Genomic DNA, 18,425 nt, shown 5'->3' with positions numbered 1-18,425 from the left:
TCCTCTCCTAGGAAATCAACAATTAGTACCGGGAGGTGTGCACTTCACCTCTGCTAGATAATTAGCCATTAGTGTTAGTACTTAGGTCTTCCCTGTTTTCTCAGCCCCAGCTGTAAGCGCCGGTCGTGTCAGCGCCGGGCTCGTCGCCGAAACAAAGACAGTTCTGCCGAGTTGTTTGAGGAAGGCACCACTCTCTCACTTGAGGATCTAACCTTGTTATTTTCAAATGATCTCCTTTTGCTCTTTTGTAGCATTGGCAACCATGTGTGGTTTCTATACCTGTGTCTCCTTCTAGGCATTAGATGCTCCCCACCCCTTTGCTGCAACCATTCTAATTTAGTGTACCCTGCGCACACACAACCCATGAATTCCTGGTTCCCGGCAGTGTTTGGAACTGCCGATCTGCGGTCAAGAGCGCTGGATTCATCTCAGCCTATGCTGCCATTCAGTCCCTAGACTTTTTGGCCCTGACGGAGACCTGGACCACCCCAGAGAACACTGCTACTCCAGCTGCTCTCTTCAACGGACTACGTATTCTCTCGTAGTACAAGAGCATCTGGTTGTCAAAGTGCTGGCACGGGCCTACTAATTTCTCCTAAATGGAGATGATATTTTCTCCATCACTCACCTGTCAATCTCCTCATTTGAATTCCTTGTTACTGTCACTTGTCCACTTAAGCTTAACATTGTCGTCATCTATTGCCCACCAGTACATTTAGAGTTCCTCAGTGAGCTTGACACCTTCATAAGCTAATTTCCTGATGGTCACCCCTCTTCGTACTGGGCGACTTTAACCTCCCGATGTCTGTCTTGAATTATTTTCTTTCCAACTCTTTGCCTCTTTTGACCTCACCCTTTCCCAGTCCCCTCCCACTCACAAGGCAGGGAATACGCTTTACATCATCTTTACTAGAGGCTGTTCACCTACTAATCTCACTGCAATCCCCCTCCAGGTCTCTGAACATTACTTTGTTTCCTTTTCTGTCTCCCTCTCCTCCAACCCTACACAGATGGTCATGCGCCATCGCAATCTTCGCTCTCACTACTCTTTCTTCTTCTATCCTATCATCTCTCCCTTCTGTTAAATCCTTCTCCCAGTCTCCTGAATTTGCCTCTTCAACCTTACTCTTCTCCCTTTCCGCATCCTAGGACATCCACTGCCCCCTTTCCTCCCGGCCGGCTCGGCCCTCCCCTTCTGCTCAGCCCTCCCCTCCTACTCTGACTCATTGCGAGCTTACAGGGTTGCGGGCAGCTGAGCGAAAAAGTTTTGTTTACAACCAATCATCCTTTCATTCCCTTCTCTCTACCTTCTGCTGCTAGAGCCACTTTCTATCAATCAAAATGTTAAGCTTCTGCCTCTAACCGTAGGAAACTATTTTCCACCTTTTCCCTCCTTAATTCTCCAATCCCTCCCTACGACTTTGTCAACTACTTTGAAAAGAAAGATGATGACATCCTCTCCTCATTCACTCAGCCTATTGAGTCCACTGGTCCCACTCACACAACTACCCTACGCCTTGACTTCTTTCTCCCCTCTCTATCCAGATGAAATCCTGCGACTAGTGAGGTCCGGCCGACCAACAACCTGCTTGTTCGACCCTATCCCCTCCTCCAATTGTCTGGGGACCTTCTCCCACTCCTCACTTCTATCATCAACTCATCCCTGACCACTAGCTGCGTCCTCTGCCTTCAAAATGGCCAGAGTCACTCCCCACCTCAAAACCAACACTCGACCCCTCTGACGTCACACTAGGTTGCTGGATCGAATCCCGAGCTGTCATTCTGCCCCTGAGCAAGGCAATTAACCCAGTTCCCCAGGCGCCAAAGACGTGGATGTCAATTAAGGCAGCCCCTGCACCTCTCTGATTCAGAGGGGTTGGGTTAAATGCAGAAGACACATTTCAGTTGAAGGCATTCAGTTGTACAAAAAAATATTTGGAATGTCACTCGTGCTGTACGCTGCCACTGCGAGTCAAGTTCAAATAGGCTAAACCGTTGTCTGTCAAATCAGACACCCAACCCTACTATGCTATGTCACACATTTTCACTAATCCCCATATACAGTGGGGAGAACATTTGATACACTGCCGATTTTGCAGGTTTTCCTACATACAAAGCATGTAGAGGTCTGTAATTTTTATCATAGGTACACTTCAACTGTGAGAGACGGAATCTAAAACAAAATCCAGAAAATCACATTGTATGATTTTTAAGTAATTAATTTGCATTTTATTGCATGACATAAGTATTTGATACATCAGAAAAGCAGAACTTAATATTTGGTACAGAAACCTTTTTTTGCAATTACAGATATCATACGTTTCCTGTAGTTCTTGACCAGGTTTGCACACTCTGCAGCAGGGATTTTGGCCCACTCCTCCATACAGACCTTCTCCAGATCCTTCAGATTTCGGGGCTGTCGCTGGGCAATACGGACTTACAGCTCCCTCCAAAGATTTTCTGTTGGGTTCAGGTCTGGAGACTGGCTAGGCCACTCCAGGACCTTGAGATGCTTCTTACGGAGCCACTCCTTAGTTGCCCTGGCTGTGTGTTTCGGGTCGTTGTCATGCTGGAAGACCCAGCCACGACCCATCTTCAATGCTCTTACTGAGGGAAGGAGGTTGTTGGCCAAGATCTCGCGATACATGGCCCCATCCATCCTCCCCTCAATACAGTGCAGTCGTCCTGTCCCATTTGCAGAAAAGCCTCCCCAAAGAATGATGTTTCCACCTCCATGCTTCACGGTTGGGATGGTGTTCTTGGGGTTGTACTCATCCTTCTTCTTCCTCCAAACACAGCGAGTGGAGTTTAGACCAAAAAGCTCTATTTTTGTCTCATCAGACCACATGACCTTCTCCCATTCCTCCTCTGGATCATCCAGATGGTCATTGGCAAACTTCAGACGGGCCTGGACATGCACTGGCTTGAGCAGGGGGACCTTGCGTGCGCTGCAGGATTTTAATCCACGACGGCGTAGTGTGTTACTAATGGTTTTCTTTGAGACTGTGGTCCCAGCTCTCTTCAGGTCATTGACCAGGTCCTGCCGTGTAGTTCTGGGCTGATCCTTCACCTTCCTCATGATCATTGATGCCCCACGAGGTGTTACCTTCTCACCAAGCTGCTTGCCTATTGTCCTGTAGCCCATCCCAGCCTTGCGCAGGTCTACAATTGTATCCCTGATGTCCTTACACAGCTCTTTGGTCTTGGCCATTGTGGAGAGGTCGGAGTCTGTTTGAGTGTGTGGACAGGTGTCATTTATACAGGTAACGAGTTCAAACGGGTGCAGATAATACAGATAATGAGTGGAGAACAGAAGGGCTTCTTAAAGAAAAACTAACAGGTCTGTGAGAGCTGGAATTCTTACTGGTTGGTATTTTATTGTCATGCAATAAAATGCTAATTAATTACTTAACAATCATACAATGTTATTTTCTGGATTTTTGTTTTAGATTCTGTCGCTCACAGTTGAAGTGTGCCTATGATAAAAATGACAGACCTCTACATACTTTAAGTAGGAAACACTGCCGATTTTGCAGGTTATCAAATACTTGTTCTCCCCACTGTACGTGCAACAGGATCCTGGTGAGACTCACCGACAATTAGGCCTATTTCACAGTGATGGTCATCGTATCCACAGGTCATCATGGTGCCCACAGTGTCGTTGATCACCGACACAATGTCAATGTCAAAGTCCTAGAAAGAAATAAACAGGACATAATTAACTTATCAAGTGACTTACCTAGTAGCCAGTGTGCTGTGATTGACATCATTACACATGACGCAACACCTATGAAGATCAACAAGTAAAGATACAGGTTGTGATCAGGGTAGTAGTGCAGTTCTAGGATCAGGTCCATCATGTCCATGTGATCTTATTAATTGTCATCTAAATGTCAAAACTGATCCTAGATCAACACTAATGGTCCGTTATTAGCAGCCAATTTAAATCACACACAAATTACATATTGGTTTCCTAACCCTGTAAGTAGTCTATGGACAAGGTATGACAGCAATCCATGCTTTGGTTTAGTTACCCTGTGACTGTTTCCAAATCCACACATTTTAGCATTTGTGGCACAAATCCCATGCATGTCGTGCTTCATGTCCAAAACATATTCGATAAGCTACACAATCCATTTCTGATAATTTAGCATTTGAAAAACATGCTACGAACAGTATCGTTTCAGTTGAGCGTATTAGCATTTCCCTGTATCGGAAATTGATGCTGTTGCTATGCAACCTCTTGCTAGCTTGTTAGCTTAACTAGCTAGACATTTTACGATTTCGGGTGTATTCGTAAATTCAATCTGGAGTGCCAGAGTGCCCTCTGAGCATTTGAAAATCCAGAGCAGTGTCAGATTATCCGTTGGTTAGCTCAGAGCGTTCAGAGCACACACTGGACGCTCTGGCCGAGGAGTAGAGTTGATCCGAGCGTTTGACCTCCCAACTGCACCCAGACACAAATGAGAGAACACCTCACTCTGACCATTTTACTTGCCCAAACAGAGCTGGTTAGGCTGTTTTCATGTTATTCAGAGCGTTGGTGACTGTAAATGTACTGCTGGCAAAATAATGCTTTTTTTGCCGACGTTTACCGACACCAGCCACATTCAACAGGTTTTGAGCGTTCATAAATTCAGTTATTCTGCGCTCTGGAACACTCAGGCGAGAGTGCTCTGAAATCAGAGTAGATGGCCAGAATTAACAATGTCCATTGAGAAGGCACAACGACTATACCACTTAGCTAAGAATGAAGTGAATAATCAAGTCAATAAAAGCTGCGTAGTTGGCATATAGTTAATGGTGCATGGCAAGTTCGATGTATTAGTAGTAAACTCACATTAGGCAACTAGCATACCGGTACATACTGCTGTAATGCTATGCGGTTCGTAAGGATAGTGTAGCTAACAAATTGTCAGCCAACATAACATGTGATGTAATTGATTTAAATCATGACTTTATTACATTACTCAACATTTTAATGTTTGGCATAATTAGTTAAAGAAATTAATTTATATCCGATCTTGTTGGACTTCAGCTGCATATTTTCCGTCATTTTCTTCAAATCTGAAACCGTTGTGAAGCCATACCCATTTTCAGAAGAATTGAAGAATTGCATTATGGGCCTAAAAGCACGGAAAAAGTGTCCACCGCTTGTATACTTTGTATACTTGGTCACTGGGCTCCCTCCATCTGATGGCAACATTGTCATTCTGACGGTAGTGGACCGGTTCTCCAAGGCCACCCATTTCTGCACCCTTATTGGGTTGTTGGCCAGCCTGTCCTCCGGATTCCATCCCCAATCCAACGGCCAGTCGGCGCGAGCTAATCAGGACCTAGAAACCACCATAAGATGCCTGGTCTCAACCAACCCCACTACCTGGAGTCGACAACTGGTCTGGGTGGAGTATGCTCGGAACACCCTTCCCTGTTCAGCCACGGGACTCTCCCGTTTTGAGTGCTCTATGGGTTATCAACCTCCACTCTTCCCAGAACAAGAGCAAGAGGTCCACGTACCCTCGGCCCAGATGTTTGTCCTCCACTGTCGACGTACCTGGAGAAGAGCTCAAGCGGCACTTCTCAAGACCAACTTTAGGTATCGTCGACAAGTGGACCGTCGCCGGACTCCAGCTCCCTGCTACCGCATTGGGCAGAGGGTATGGCGCTTTCCACTCGGGACCTGCACCTTCGAGTGGAGTCCCGCAAACTGTTCCCCCCATCTCATTGGTCCTTTTCCCATCTCTAGGGTCCTTAGTTCCACTGCTGTCCATCTTGTGTTACCCTGTACCTTCCGTATTCACACAACTTTCCATGTGTCTAGGATTAATCCTGTGTCTCACAGCCCTTAGTCGTCTGTCTCCAGGCCCATTCCCCCCGTCATCGATGGTCATCTGGCATACACGGTGAAATGCCTCCTGGGTGTTCGACCACGGGGCAGGGGTTTCCAGTACCTGGTTGACTGGGATGGTTACGGCCCGGAGGAGAGGTGCTGGGTTCCCGCTAGAGACATCCCGACCCGGCCCTCATCCCCAACTTTCACCACCGAAATCCCGGTTACCCAGGTGGCATCCCTAGAGGGGGGGAGGGGGGGTTCTGTCATGCCTTGATCTATTTCACCTGTCTTGGTGATTGTCTCCACACACCTCCAGGTGGGTGGAGACAATCATTAGTCCCCAGTGTATTGATCCCTGTGTTTCTCTCTGTGCCAGTTCATCTTGTTTTGCCAAGTCAACCAGCATTTCTCCTAGCTCCTATTTTTCCCAGTCTATTTTTTCCTGGCCCTCATGGTTTTGACCATTGTCGGTCCTGACGCCGAATCCGCCTGCCTGACCACTCTAACCTGTGGTCCGCCTGCCTAACCTCTAGCCTGCCTATCCCCTTGGACTCTGACCTGGTTTATGAACCCTCGCCTTTCCCCAACCTGCCTTTTTGCCTAACCCTTTGGTGTAATAAATATCAGAGCTCAACCATCTGCCTCCTGTGTCTGCATTTGGGTCTCGCCTTGTGCAATTATACTGCGGTCCAACTCATCACAAACCCTCTCAGTTGGGTTGAGGTCTGGTGATTGTGGAGGCCAGTTCATATGATGCAGCACTCAATCACTCTCCTTCTTGGTCAAAATAGCCCTTACACAGCCTGGAGCTGTGTTTTGGGTCATTGTACTGTTGAAAAACAAATGATATCCCATCTAGTTTGCACTTAGTGGGAATAGCGCTTGATGGTTTTTGCGACTGCACATGAAGAAACGTTAAGTTCTTCATTTTTCTCATTGAAATCAAATTTTATTGGTCACATACATGTTTAGCAGATGTTATTGCGGGTATAGCGAAATGCTTGAGTTTGTAGCTCCAACAGTGCAGTAATGTCGAACAAGTAATATCTAACATTTCTCTGTTGCGCCTAGTTCACCACACTGTCTGTGTGGGCGGACCATTTCAGTTTGTCAGTGATGTGTACGCCGAGGAACTTGAAACTTTCCACCTTCTCCACTGCGGTCCCGTTGATGTGGAAAGGGGGGTGCTCCCTTTGCTGTTTCCTGAAGTCCATGATCAGCTCCTTTGTTTTGACGAAGTGAGAGGTTGTTTTTTTCATGGCACCACACTCAGAGCCCTTACCACCTCCCTGTAGGCTGTCTCGTCATTGATGGTAATCAAGAATACTACTGTTGAGTCTGCACAATGACGTGGCCACGCAGTCATGGGTGAACAGGGAGTACAGGAGGGGGCTGAGAACGGAACCCTATGGGGCCACAGTGTTGAGGATCAGCAAAGTGGCGGTGTTTCCTACCTTCACCACCTGGGGGTGGCCTGTCAGGAAGTCCAGGACCCAGTTGCAAAGGGCGGGGTTCAGACCCAGGGCCCCGAGCTTAATGATGAGATTGGAGGGTATTAAGGTGCTGAATTCTGATCTATAGTCAATGAACAGCATTCTTACTTAGGTTTTCCTCTTGTCCAGATGGGATAGTGCAGTGTGATGGAGATTGTATCGTCTGTGGATCTATTGAGGCGGTATGCAAATTGAAGTGGGTCTAGGGTGTCAGGTAAGGTGGTGGTGATATGATCCATGACTAGTCTCTCAAAGCACTTCCTAATGACAGAAGTGGATGCAATGGGGCAATAGACATTTAGTTCAGGTACCTTTGCTTTCTTGGGTACAGGAAAAATGGTGGCCATCTTGAAGCATGTGGGGACAGCAGACTGGGACAGGGAGATTGAATATGTCTGTAAACTCTCCAGCCAGCTGGTCTGCGCATGCTTGGTGGACAGGCTAGGGATGCCATCTGGCACGGCAGCCTTGCGAGGGTTAACAATCTTAAATGTTTTAATCATGTTGGCCACGGAGAAGCAGAACCTACAGTCCTTGGTAGCGGACCGCCTCAGTGGCACTGTGTTATCCTTAAAGCAGGCGAAGAAGGTGTTTAGCTTATCTGGAAGCAAGACGTTGGTGTCCGATGTGGCTGGTTTTCCTTTTGTAGTTCGTGATTGTCTATAGACCCTGACACATACGTCTCGTGTATGAGACATTGAATTGCTACTCCACTTTGTCTCTATACTGACATTTTGCATGTGATTGCCTTACAGAGGGAATAACAACCCTGTTTGTATTCAACCATATTCCCAGTCACCTTGCCATGGTTAAATGCAGTGGTTTCTCGCTTTGTTTGGCACAAATGCTGCCATCTATCCACTGTTTCTGGTTAGGGTAGGTTTTAATGGTCAGTCACATCTCCTGTACACTTTCTGATAAACTCAGTCACCGTATCAGCGTATTCAATGTTATTCTCAGAGGCTACCCGGAACATATCCTAGCCCTCGAGATAAAAAAAATATTGAAGTATGGATTCCGATTGGTCAGACCAGCATTGAATGGGTACAGTGCCTTGCAAAAGTTCATCCCCCTTGGCGTTTTTTCCTATTTTGATGCATTACAACCTGTAATTTCAATTTATTTTTATTTTATGTAATGGACATACAAAATAGTCCAAATTGGTGAAGCGAAAAATGTTATGAAAAAAATGTCTAATTAAAAACAGAGAAGTGGTGCATGCATATGTATTCACCCCCTTTGCTATGAAGCCCCTAAATAAGATCTGGTGCAACCAATTACTTTCAGAAGTCACATAATTATTTAAAGTCCACGTGTGTAATCTAAGTATCACATGATCTCAGGATATCTACACCTGTTCTGAAAGGCCCCAGAGTCTGCAACACCTCTAAGCAAGTGGCACCAGCAAGCAAGCAAGCGGCACTATGAAGACCAAGGAGCTCTCCAAACAGGTCAGGGACAAAGTTGTGGAGAAGTACAGATCAGGGTTGGGTTATAAAAAAATACCAGAAACCTTGAACATCCCACGGAGCACCATTAAAAAAATTGAAAGAATATGGCACCACCACAAATCTGCCAAGAGAGGGCCCACCCATCAAAACTCACGGACCAGTCGAGGGGGGCATTAAACAGAGTCAACGATAAGACCAAAGATAAACCTGAAGGAGTTGCAAAGCTCCACAGCGAAGATTGGAGTATCTGTCCACAGGACCACCTTAAGCTGTACACTGCACAGAGCGGCCAGAAAAAGCCATTGTTTAACGAAAGAAAAATGGTGTTTGCCAAAAGGCATGTGGGAGACTCCCCAAGCATGTGGAGTGGAAGAAGGTACTCTGGTCAGATGAGACTGACTTTGAGCTTTTTGTCCATCAAGGAAAATGCTATGTCTGGTGCAAACTCAACACCCCATCACCCGAGAACACTATCCCAACAGTGAAACATGGTGGCAGCATCAAGCGGTGGGGCTGTTTTTCATCAGCAGGGACTGGGAAACTGGTCAGATTTGAAGGAATGATGGATAGTGCTAAATACAGGGACATTCTTGAGGGAAACCTGTTTAAGTCTTCCAGATATTTGAGACTGGGACATAGGTTCACCTTCCAGCAGGGCAATGACCCTAAGCATACTGCTAAAGCAACACTCAAGTGGTTTAAGGGGAAACATTTAAAAGTCTTGGAATGACCTAGTCAAAAGCCCAGACCTCAATCCAATTGAGAATCTGTGGTATGACTTAAAGATTGATGCACACCAGCAGGAACCCATCCAACTCGAAGGAGCTGGAGCAGTTGTACCTTGAAGAATGGGCCAAAATCCCAGTGGCTAGATGTACCAAGCTTATAGAGACATACCAAGAGACTTGCAGCTGTAATTGCTGCAAAAGGTGTCTCTACAAACTATTTACTTTGAGGGAGTGAATAGTTATGCACACTCAAGTTCAGTTTTTTTGTCTTATTTCTTGTTTGTTTCACAAACACTATTTTGCTTCTTCAAAGTGGTAGGCATGTTGTGTAAATCCAATTACACAAACCCCCCCAAAATACATTTTAATTCCAGGTTTAAGGCAACAAAATATGAAAAATGCCAAGTGGGTGAATACTTTCACAAGCCATTGTACTTCAGTCAATGTGTTGATAGAACTTCGGTTGCATTTTCCTAAAATTTGCTTTGTTCAAATCCCCAGCTACAATAAATGCGTCCTCCGGATATGTGGTTTCCAGTTTGCATAAAGTCCAGTGAAGTTCTTCGAGGGCTGCCGTGGTATCGGCTTGAGGGGGAATATACACGGCTGTGACTAACCGAAGAGAATTCTCTTGGGAGGTAATAGGATTGGCATTTGATTGAGGTATTCTAGGTCGGGGGAAAAAAACTTCAGTTCCTGTATATTATCATAATCACACCATGAGTAGTTAATCATGAAACATACATCCCTGCCCTCCTTCTTCCCGAAGAGATTTAATCCTGTCTGCGGGTTGAACTGAGAACCCAACTGGCTGTACGGAGAGCCATGTTTCTGTGAAACAGAGCATGTTACAATCCCAGATGTCTCTCTGCAAGGAAATCCATGCCCTCAGCTCATCAACTTTATTGTCCAGAGACTGAACATTAGCGAGTAATATACTTGGAAGTCTACTCTGAGTACCTCTACTCCGCCAGCGGTGTTTTGGATCAGCCTTTGGAAACAGTTCTATTGCCCTCGTGGGTACGAACAAAGGATCCGATTCGGGAAATCGTATACCTTATCGTAATGCTGGTAAGTTACCACCGCTCTGATATCCAAACGTTCTTCCGCGCTGTACGTAATAACAAGTTTCTGACCTAATAATGTAAGAAAAAAACACAAAAATAAAAATACTGCAAAGTTGCCTAGGGGCTAGAAGAACAGCTGCCCTCTATCAGCACCATTTTGACTGACCTTCATGTAATGATGGACTGTCCTCCATGAAGCTGGTTGAGATAATGCCAAGAGTGTGCTCATCAAGGCAAAGGGTGGCTACTTTGAAGAAACTCAAATACACAATTTACTGATTTCTTTAACACCTTTTTTGGTAACTACATGATTCCATATGTTAGTTCATAGTTCTGATATCTTCACTATTATTCTACAATGTAGAAAATAAACAAATAAAGACAAACACTGAAATGAGAAGGTGTCCAAACGTTTGACTGATACTGTACATATACAGTGCCTTCGGAAAGTATTTAGACCCCTTGACTTTTCCCACATTTTGTTACAATACAGCCTTGTTCTAAAATTGATTAAATTATTTTTCCCCCCTCAATCTACACACAATAACCCATAATGACAAAACAAAAAAGATTGTTAGAAATGTTTGCACATTTATTAAAAGTAAAAAACAAACACCTTATTTACAGAAGTATTCAAACCATTTGCTATGGGACTCGAAATTGAGCTCAGGTGCATCCTGTTTCCAGTGATCATCCTTGAGATGATCACCATGCAGCCAGCCCTAGGAAGAGTCTTGATGGTTTGAAACTTCTTCCATTTAAGAATGATTGTGGCCACTGTGTTCTTGGCGAACTTCAATGCTGCAGAAATTTGTTGGTAACCTTCCCCAGATCTGTGCCTCGACACAATCCTGTCTCGGAGTTCTACTGACAATTCCTTCCAATTGTCCAGCTTGATTTTTGCTCTGACATACACTGTCAACTGTGTGAACTTATACAGACAGGTGTGCCTGTCCAAATCATGTCATATCATTTGAATTTACCACAGTTAGACCACAAGGATGATCAATGGAAACAGGATGCACCTGAGCTCACTTGAGTCTCATAGCAAAGGGTCTGAATAATTATGAAATTTGGTGTCTGCTCTCTGGTAAAATATATTTTTTTTAACCCGTTTTCACTTTGTCCTTATGGGGCGTTTGGTGTATATTGATGAGGGAAAAAATGTATTTAATCAATTTTAGAACAAGGCTGTAATGCGATGGATATTTTATACATGTGCTGTTCTAATAACAGCAAGTGACTGACTGAACAAATCCTCACTTATCAGTATCTGCAATTTGGCAGTACACCTAGACTTTGTTTTGACAACTTAATATGTCAAGGTCTCAGCTTAAAGAGAAGAAGCCTCGTGAGGTATTGGTATGTCACATGTTATGAACCAGTCAGTATTGGTCGGCATTATGAATGAAACAAAACGGTAATGATGTATTAATTATGCTAAATCATGCAAATATAACTTGTCTTATACACAGCTATACACAGACAACTGCTGGGACTGCCCTAGCAGACCTTCTGACAGACATTCACTATGGTGCATTAAGTTGACAAACAATGATTCATTTAAAATTTACATTGACTGTCCCTGTTTAAGAATTTCCACAACGGTAAAAAGTTAAGGGGCCTGAATACTTTCCAAACGCACTGCGTGTACATACACACACACAGCACATTCCCATAATAGCCATCACAGAGTGGGCTATAAAATAAATATGTTTTATTGTCACACCAAATGGGTGCAGTAAAATGTGTTTTATAGGGTCAGCCAAAGTAGTACGGCACCTTAGGGTTATGAACACCTGGCCCAACGCTCTAACCGCTAGGTTACCTGCGCCCTATGAGTTTTGAATACACCTTAAGACATGAAAGGATAACTACTGTAAAGCTCAGTATGAAGAGTTTGACTTAATGTTCCATACAAAATGGGTAAATACTCCAAGGTTCATCAGTGCTGTAATTTATTTAAGCATGGGAACAAAGACACACAGACATGTCAGCTACTAACAAGCATTATTCAGAGTGTGATGTTATAAAATAGAAAAATTGCAAAAACAAAAACCTTGTTGTCATTTCTCTTTTGTGTTATAAAATCTTAATTTATTGGATTTATTATACAGTACCAGTCGAGTTAACACACCTACTCAAAGGTTTTTCTTTATTTTTACTATTTTCTACATTGTATAATAAGAAGACATAACACATATCATGTACTAACCAAAAAAGTCGAAACCTTTGCCTCTGACAGCTTTGCACACTCTTGGCATTCTCTCAACCAGCTTCATGAGGTAGTCACCTGGAATGCATTTCAATTAACAGGTGTGCCTTGTAAAAGTTCATTTGTGGTATTTCTTTCCTTCTTAATGCGTTTGAGCCAATCAGTTATGTTGCGACAAGGTAGGGGTGGTATACAGAAGATAGCCCTATTTGGTAAAAGACCAAGTCCATATTATGGCAAGAACAGCTCAAATAAGCAAAGAGAACTTTGAAAGTTTCTTAAATTGCAGGGCTTGATGGTTCTTGCGACTATGATGAAACTGGCTCTCATGAGGACCACCACAGGAAAGAAAGCCCCAGAATTACCTCTAATGAACTTCTCCTCTGCAGCAGAGTTACCAGCCCAAATAAATGCATCACAGAGTTCAAGTAACAGACATCTCAACATCAACTGTTCAGAGGAGACTGCGTGAATCAGGCCTTCATGGTTAAAGAAACCACTACTAAAGGACACCAATAAGAAGAAGAGACTTGCTTTGGCCAAGAAACACAAGCAATGGACATTAGACCGGTGGAAATCTCTCCTTTGGTCTGATGAGTCCAAATTTGAGATTTTTGGTTCCAACCGCCCTGTCTTTGTGAGATGCAGAGTAGGTGAACGGATGATCTCTGCATGTGTGGTTCCCACCGTGAAGCAAGGAGGAGGAGGTGTGATGCTATGGGGGTGCTTTGCTGGTGACACTGTCTGTGATTTATTTAAAATTCAAGGCACACTTAACTAGCATGGCTACCACAGCATTCTGCAGCTATACGCCATCCCATCTGGTTTGCGCATCGTGGGATTATCATTTGTTTTTCAACAGGACAATGACCCAACACAGCTCCAGGCTGTGTAAGGGCTATTTGACTAAGAAGGAGAGTGATGGAGTGCTGTGTCAGATGACCTGGCCTCCACAATCACCCAACCTCAACCCAATAGAGATGGTTTGGGATGAGTTGGACCGCAGAGTGAAGGAAAAGCAGCCAACAAGTGCTCAGCATATGTGGGAACTCCTTCAAGACTGTTGGAAAAGCATTCCAGGTGAAGCTGGTCAAGAGAATGCCAAGAGTGTTCAAAGCTGTCATCAAGGCAAAGGATTGCTACTTTGAAGAATCTAAAATATATTTTGATTTGTTGAACACTTTTGGTTACTACATTATTCCATGTGTGTTATTTCCTAGTTTTGATGTCTTCACTATTATAACATTTTTCACTGGTACTGTATATTTGTATGGCGTATCTTTTTGCTTGATATTGGTGGGTTGAGTGTGATGGTCTCTTTCTAAACTTGAATAAACACTAGGTTTCAGTTCATCTTAATGTTGCTGGCCTGAAGCCTTCATGTTATACTTTCAGCATAACCTATATAGGTCAGATTACTTTTGTAGCACACAATGTCTGGGAGTTTGCTAGGAGGCCATACATTATCTGTATGGAAGGAAAAAGGCATGATGTGGCAAGGTGGTAGGCACAAAGAGTGCTGCCATTGGTGCATAACCTTGGCCCATTCATTTTCCACTGACTCACCCCTCTCTTTATGATGGCTTTCCTCAGAAGGCTGACCACATCTCTCCCTTCCACCCCATGCGACTTGAAGCCCTTGGTCCATGACACCAGAATACTCTGCATGAACATACACACACACGCACACAGACAATGACTTCTGGATCATTCTGAAGGCTCAAACCTCCAAATCACAGTTCCATTTTTCTCTTTAAATTTCAAATGCGGTCCTCAATAGTGAACCTCCTTATTCCTCACCTCATCCAGTTTGGTCTGCTGGCAGGGGAAGGAGAAGGTGAAGCCCAGAGGAAGCTTCTGGTTCTTGATCCCCAGCTTCTCCAGGAAGTTAGCAAGACACTCAGCAATATGGTCGAAGAGCTAAGGGCGAAACAGAGGGGTGTTAACATACAGCAGCAAACTGGTCAATGTGCTAGTAGCCCCTTCAGTTCATTGATAATGATCTATGGTTTTTCCCACCCCATTTTTATCGTATTTTAGCTAAATTATGATGTTATGGTCAAATATGACATATATGACATAAAAGCCATTACCAACCTCAACCCTTATTGAACACCCCGAATGTTGTCTTTACCCAACACAGTTCGAATTAGAAATACCTATGAAACCCCTATTCCAGAACCAGATGTTCTTCCCAGCATCAAAGTTAGCGATGTTATACAAATGTCATAAATCAGACCTACCGACATTGATACTGCTTGGTCTGAGCGATGAGGCAGTGTTTAAAGGGACAATCAGCAGTTGCTACATACATATCATTCATGTATACGTTTTTTAAAAAATGTATCTGTTGATTCTTGAAGAATATAACTTATGACTCATGAGCTTATTAGTTTCGTACCCCATCAGAACTCAAAATAGAAAACTTTTTTCCACCAATGTTTGTAAACAAAGTAAATGTAAACAAACCAGTTACAGCCTCATAACATAGTTAAAACTATCATTTTGATATCATGGATGGTCAGTCCTTGCATCCATAGGTCTGTGTGTTAATTACATTTCTCCAGCCCCATCCCTCAGCGTTTTACAGAAACAGTGGGGGAGTGGTTGCTTTCTTTTTGTTTAAACTCCCGATTGGCCCTTTAAGAGGTCACAGTAATAAGGTCAAAGGTCAAGCATCTGGCCCATTGCATGGATTTGCTGTGTGTTTAGGTCATTCCTGATGTCCATTGAAATGAACACCCCCTTCTCCTCTCACCTCTTCGCCACTGCCCCTCATCAGCTCCTCAGTAATGGCATAGATCTGGTTCTCCATCTCCACCTTCTGCTTCCCGTTGTCAGACACCTTCACCAGCAGGACCCGGAAGTTGGTCCCACCCAGGTCGAGAGCCAGGAAGTCTCCCTTTTCTGGAAGAGTCAGGGAAAAAACACACACATACTCAAAAATGCTGCAAAGCAAGAAAAACATTTTTATACAAAAAACACAAACTAACAGTACTAAGTCTACTAAACTGCAATAGAGAGGGTAAAGAAAACAGGTATACCAAATATTTAAGTGGGAATGTGGTGCTCGTCTGGGTAAATAAATTATATACTACAAGTCTTCCAAACAGCCTAAATGGAGGACAACAATAAATCCAAGAATGTACCAAAAATAGGCCTAATGGTATTTTTCATGTCATAGTACTATTTTATAAAGAGTGTATACGTTTCTACAACAGTCTTTATGAAAGTTACAAAGCTGCAATAGAGATAACCATGAGCAGCAATAATGTTGATTGGAGCAGGGATGATCACAGGTCAGACTAAAATACATTTCATTACAACCACAGAGGACATTGACCATGAAGCAGTAGGCTCCTTCTGAACATCGGAGTCCTCTTTGAAAAGTGATGTCTTTCACCCATTGCCAATAACATACACATGACCTTCTACCATTTTTATGAGATATAAAGGGGAATCTTTCAACGGACTGACCTTATTTTATAATGCATAACAACCAACATAAAATGTTAATTACCAAACTATAAGGTTTTATTCAAGCAATAAACAATCAATGCAATAAACAAGTATAAAATACGTTTTGAATCCTGTCACATTTGAGTGAATAGCCTACCGAACATTCAACATCAGTGGCTAACCACATAATTTAGATTGAAAAGAAAACCACATCGAAAGGAAGGAGAGAGAGAACGTGGAGAGAGAAAGAAAGAGAGAAAAAGAGAAAGAGAAAAAGAGAGAAAGAGAAAAAGAGAGAGAGAGAGAAAGAGAAAAAGAGAGAAAAAGAAAGAGAGAAAGAGAAAAAGAGAGAGAAAAAGAAAGAGAGAGAGAGAAAGAGAGAGAGAAAAAGAAAGAGAGAGAGAGAGAAAGAGAGAGAGAAAAAGAGAGAAAGAGAAAGAGAGAGAGAAAGAAAGAGAAAGAGAGAGAGAAAGAAAGAGAAAGAGAGAGAGAAAGAAAGAGAAAGAGAGAGAGAAAGAAAGAGAAAGAGAGAGAGAAAGAAAGAGAAAGAGAGAGAGAAAGAAAGAGAACGAGAGAGAGAAAGAAAGAGAAAGAGAGAGAGAAAGAAAGAGAACGAGAGAGAGAAAGAAAGAGAAAGAGAGAGAGAAAGAAAGAGAAAGAGAGAGAGAAAGAAAGAGAAAGAGAGAGAGAAAGAAAGAGAAAGAGAGAGAGAAAGAAAGAGAAAGAGAGAGAGAAAGAAAGAAAGAGAAAGAGAGAGAGAAAGAAAGAGAAAGAGAGAGAGAGAAAGAAAGAGAAAGAGAGAGAGAAAGAAAGAGAAAGAGAGAGAAAGAAAGAGAAAGAGAGAGAGAAAGAAAGAGAAAGAGAAAGAAAGAGAAAGAGAGAAAGAGAGAGAGAAAGAAAGAGAAAGAGAGACGGAAAGAAAGAAAGAGAAAGAGAGAAAGAAAGAGAAAGAGAGAAAGAAAGAGAAAGAGAGAGAGAAAGAGAGAAAGAGAGAGAGAAAGAAAGAGAAAGAGAGACGGAAAGAAAGAAAGAGAAAGAGAGAAAGAAAGAGAAAGAGAGAGAGAAAGAGAGAGAGAAAGAGAAAGAGAAAGAGAAAGAGAAAGAGAAAGAGAAAGAGAAAGAGAAAGAGAAAGAGAAAGAGAAAGAGAGAAGTCAGAAATAGTGCTGTCACACACACAATACCAGATTTTTTTTCAATACAGATTTTTTTTTAACATTGAACAATATATTGATAACTGGTAGAACAAATAAAATAACAAATAGAATATCTCATTTCTGCTGAAGCTTCTATACTGCAATAGTCTACCATGGACATTTAGTCTACAGCAGTGTCCCCCCCATGCACTAAACAACTGATTCAAATAACCAACTCATCATCAAGCTTTGATTATTTGATGATGTAGTGCACATAAAAATAACTTTTGACGTTAAATGGCCATGTACTGAACGCAAATACAAGTTAAATGCGTTTTGTTCACATTTTCAACTCTACTGATGGTTATGTCAAAAACTGTTGCGTTTATATAGCAAATGTGCCCACTCTGGTCTTGGTATGTGAGCTATAGACAATAACTTGCAGATAGGCTTTCTAAATTATGAGATTATTATGGATAAGAGAGCAATTTGTATTTGTCAAATGGCAACCAAGCATTGATCATGTCACCAGAATAAAACCCTCGTTATATATTGGAAAGGAACATCAAGCTCATCATTTTGCACATTCATCACCCTGTGAAGTTCATCACTTATTTAATCTGTAGCCTAATAAAGTGCACTGTACTGCTTTGTAACACCTTTTACTTTTGTTGTTTTGGTGGGCTGGCCTCCCATCTGCTCTGTAATCAAAGTATTCCCATAGTTCGCTTCTGCAGACAGTGTGGTCAACAAGCTGCGGACACTGGGCTATAATAAAAGTTGTGTGTGTGAAGGTATGAAATGTACGTTTGAAGAAGCCATGCTTTTCTTGCTTGCTTCTTAAGTAAGTGGCTTGCTCGGTGTCAGCTGCATGTGCAAACACAGCCTGGCTAGCTACTGCCCCCTTGAGTAATTTGTCTGAATCTTTGATGTCACGTGAGACACCTTTGACATAAGTACAGAAAGTAACAATAATTCTAGTACCAAACCGCTTTTCATGTTTTAGTATTAAAAAAAAGTACAGAAGCTTCGGTATATCGTGCAA

The 18,425-nt window shown here is 42.9% G+C and overlaps 1 protein-coding gene across 1 annotated transcript in view; it reads right to left on the bottom strand.

The window, feature by feature from the left end:
- LOC109896080 (hexokinase-2-like) overlaps nt 1-18,425 on the bottom strand; it is a 94,071-nt gene that overhangs the window by 48,214 nt on the left and 27,432 nt on the right. Inside the window, exons 3-6 of the mRNA XM_020490307.2 lie at nt 15,546-15,694; nt 14,588-14,707; nt 14,354-14,449; nt 3,594-3,693 (exon numbers count right to left, since the gene is read on the bottom strand). Coding sequence (XP_020345896.1) covers nt 3,594-3,693; nt 14,354-14,449; nt 14,588-14,707; nt 15,546-15,694 — 465 coding nt within the window. The remainder of the gene's footprint in view (nt 1-3,593; nt 3,694-14,353; nt 14,450-14,587; nt 14,708-15,545; nt 15,695-18,425) is intronic.

Source organism: Oncorhynchus kisutch, linkage group LG8 (genome assembly GCF_002021735.2).
Source record: "Oncorhynchus kisutch isolate 150728-3 linkage group LG8, Okis_V2, whole genome shotgun sequence".
NCBI lineage: Eukaryota > Metazoa > Chordata > Actinopteri > Salmoniformes > Salmonidae > Oncorhynchus > Oncorhynchus kisutch.
Note: the sequence above shows the minus strand (reverse complement) of the source record. Positions and strands in the feature narration are given on the sequence as shown.